This window comes from Ostrea edulis, chromosome 8 (assembly GCF_947568905.1).
Source record: "Ostrea edulis chromosome 8, xbOstEdul1.1, whole genome shotgun sequence".
Lineage (NCBI taxonomy): Eukaryota > Metazoa > Mollusca > Bivalvia > Ostreida > Ostreidae > Ostrea > Ostrea edulis.
Genome location: NC_079171.1, coordinates 7561479 through 7564993, shown reverse-complemented (window position 1 = coordinate 7564993; position 3515 = coordinate 7561479). Strand labels below are relative to the sequence as shown.

General features: G+C 35.3%; 1 protein-coding gene across 2 annotated transcripts; it reads right to left on the bottom strand.

The window, feature by feature from the left end:
- Positions 1-262: 262 nt before the first annotated feature.
- LOC130049882 (E3 ubiquitin-protein ligase TRIM71-like) lies at positions 263-2913 on the bottom strand. Of its 2 annotated transcripts, XM_056148082.1 has the most exons (3): positions 2677-2913; positions 2277-2378; positions 263-2125 (listed from the first exon to the last, which is right to left on the bottom strand). In XM_056148082.1, exon 3 carries the CDS (start codon positions 2092-2094, stop codon positions 490-492), a length of 1605 nt encoding a protein of 534 aa, XP_056004057.1. In that variant the 5' UTR covers positions 2095-2125; positions 2277-2378; positions 2677-2913; the 3' UTR covers positions 263-489. The 2 variants fall into 2 exon arrangements, with proteins under 2 accessions (XP_056004057.1, XP_056004056.1); XM_056148081.1 differs by lacking the exon at positions 2277-2378.
- Positions 2914-3515: the final 602 nt, after the last annotated feature.

The window sequence follows — 3515 nt, the reverse complement described above, 5'->3', positions numbered from 1 at the left end:
CCTATACTACAGGGGTCCCAACTCATTTTGTAATGGACTTAGTCTGGCCATTTGTAAATATTAATTGGTTCTTAATTCCAGGGAATTGAATTGAATATGGTTTTAATTTGTTGTTGTCTCTTTAGCAGACTCTTGGAAATTTAGGAACGCGTTCATTGATATGATGAACAGAAGACTGTGAGTAGAAAATCTATGAAGACCGGACTATGTGATATTGTACTACTAATCAAACTAAGTGCTCAGTAATAACATACGACTGCACTCTAAATAATATTGATCTATATATACAGTAAAACATAATACAAATAACAAATAAATAATGTTAAATCAGACATACATAAACAACCACAAAAGTATAGTCAAATGTCAAACACTGGTGTAATTAACACATGGCTGTAATCAATACAGGACTGTAGTTAACAAGGCAATTAATGCACTAATCAACACAGTATATTGTGAATATATTGAGATGTGTAATTAACACAGTATTTATAAATACTGGATTTTTTTCACTTTAGCAGTAAAACGTTCAGCCACAAAGAGGTGGTTACCGATGTCCACACATAAACCGTATGGATCTTCTAAATTCTGAATGTAACGGAGGAACTCTCCGTCCTGATCTAGAATGTGGATACAGTCATTGTCATGGTCTGCTATCAGGATGTGACTCTGGCTGTCTGTAGTGATGCCGGCTGGATTAAATGATTGCTCGGTATTAGAGGGATGACCAGTGTATCTAAATCGGAGTTTTCCTGACTGATTGACCACCACTACTGCTTCGGCTTTATTGTCAGCCACACAGATATCCATATTCCTGTTTTCACTGATGTATTTAGTAAAAGGACCAGATGAGTAGAGTGGACGACCCTGATCATCAAACTGAATGGTTTGTGTATCTGTGGAGCCGGAGTAACGCACAACTTTGGATTGTTTTCTATCAACACTGCTCATGACAACAAGGATATCCGTAGAGGGAACACTACAGACAGAGTAAGGTCTCCATTCCTTTAATTTCACTATGGTCTGTATATGTTTATCTTTCACTAGATTTACAGTTTTATTATAAATATCAGTGTAAACAAGATTTCCGTCCCGTGTTACTGCTATATCCTGTGGCCATTTTCCTGAATCAGTTTCTATTGATGTTAGTAGTTTATCTTGAAAGTTGAGAAGTTTCATGGTCTCATTGTCCCCCTGTGTCCAGACTCGGTCACCACTGAGGAAGCGAACATTGTAGAGTTCTTTATACCCAGTATTTATTGCGGTGGTAAGTCTTGGTTCAGCAAGCAGTGATCCGACTGTTGTAACGGATAGTGAGGTTAATGAACCAAACACCTCATTAAGTTTTTCTGTGTTAATTCTTGGAGTAGATAAGCTTGGTAATGTGACTTTGATTTTAGGAGACAGTATATTGAATTCATCATTTCTAGATTTGTAAGTTGATATTAAGGAAATATCATTGGTGTCCAGAATGTTTTTCATTTCTAGAATGGCCTGTTTCATCTCAGTCATTCTGTGCGTGATTTCGTCTCTGTGTTTCTCTAATATAGCAAGATGTTTAGTTTTTATTTCCTCGATGTCTGTTTTCTGTTTGTTTACAATGGCGGTGATCTCGCGGTGCCAGACTTCTCCCTGTTGGTCTGCAGCTGCGTTAAGTTTCCCATATTTCGTTTCTAGCTCAGCTGTTTCAGTTTGGACATCAGAGACCATTTCTTCATGTCGGGGATAAATTCTGGTCTCCAGTTCTTTCAAATCTTTTTGTAAACTTTGTTTTTCTGAACCCATTTTTTCCAGAACATCAGCGAACTTGTGACCTTTATGTTTACCAGAAGTTACGCAAATAGAACAGACAGGAATAGCACAATTTTCACAGTAAATTTCACAATCATTTTGGGCGTGTTTCACACATTTTGAATATTTAGGAGTAAACTTTCTTTGTAAATAGGACACGGCATTGTGTTTTTTTGAGGAATCTGATAGATGTTTACCAACACAGTTAACACAAAAATTGATATGACAATGTTCACAGCAATACTGGAGGGGGTCGGTTTCACAAAGATCACACAGTAGGACGTCTTGAGCACGTAGGTCCATTTCTTGGGTTAACCATAACACGAGTAGTTAACTGTCAATACAAGAAATTAACTTTGATGAATAATACTGATTTAAACTGATTAATGAAACAATGCATTTACAATACCGAAGCTTTGTTAGTAATAAAGAAGTATATCAATATATTACATTTCTGAATAAAAGTACGCAATTTTCATTTTTACCTTAAAACGTTATACACGTATTAATCAAAGAAGGAAATACACGTCTAAATATCTTGTTTGTATCATACAGGGAATATACAAAAAGGAAAGATGCGTTCATTTCTATAAAAAAAAAACCGGCAACATTTGAGTACAATTCATAATTGCACTTGATATAAAACATAGTTATATTAAAAAAAGGTATAGATAAATGTATATTGTATAGATATCTAAATAGATATATAAAATATATATATTATACATACATCCCCCTTACCCCCGCTGTACTCTGAATTACATGAAATTAAGATGCTCACTGCAAGTATATCTATTTTAAGTTTAACACTTTTACTTTTTCAAACAATTATCTAATACATTTCTAACGATTTAGAATGTATATTGTAAAATAATGTTGTCTAACCTGTAAATATCCTACATGTCCTCTGTACCGCCGCCTCTTCCTGGTATATCGACCTGATGATGATGATGACTAGATGTATAGAGACTTTCCGTCCTGTCAAGTAATGACAGGAAGTGTGATGAATTGCCCATATGATACCAGATTTAAGTATATTCATTTCTATTGGTATTTGAACGGTTCAGGGGTGAAAAGAAAAAATATAATAGACGAAGGACGAAAATTTCACCCCAAAAACAGAAGGGGTCTTTCGCGCATGCTTCTTGTCGGAATGACCTCTGCACCTTAACCATTAGACGCGAGGACCGATCCCGCTGCACATTCCTTGGAATATTACGGATATGTTTTCTTGATGCAGAGTGTGTATTACATACAGCGGCTCGTATTGGGCTTTACATAAATTAAAACGTATAGAAACAAGTACAATGGCACAGACTTGGTTGAATATCAATAATCTCAATGAATCAAAGTGGATCTGAAGTAATAAACTTATTTTTAAAAAAGAAGAAAATGTCAATTCATGAATAATGTCTTCCTGATAGTTAGTCTGTTCGTAATCGCCGATGTATCAAACTTGGAGGTCAATAGTTCCGCAAATGCTGAGAAAAGACACCGAACAATTATCCAATTTGTAAATAATTTCAAAATATGCCAATTTGAGAGCAAATTCCCTTTGAACGTTGCCTTACGAGCGGGTGAATTACGAAGAGTGTTTCAGTAATAATGTTATCTGCATTTTCTCGTGAAAACCGTGCAGTGTGAGTTGTGGTCCTTCAACTGGAAATGAAAATCAAACTTTTAATAATCAATACATTTTTATTTCATTTTATTCAGGTATGAAA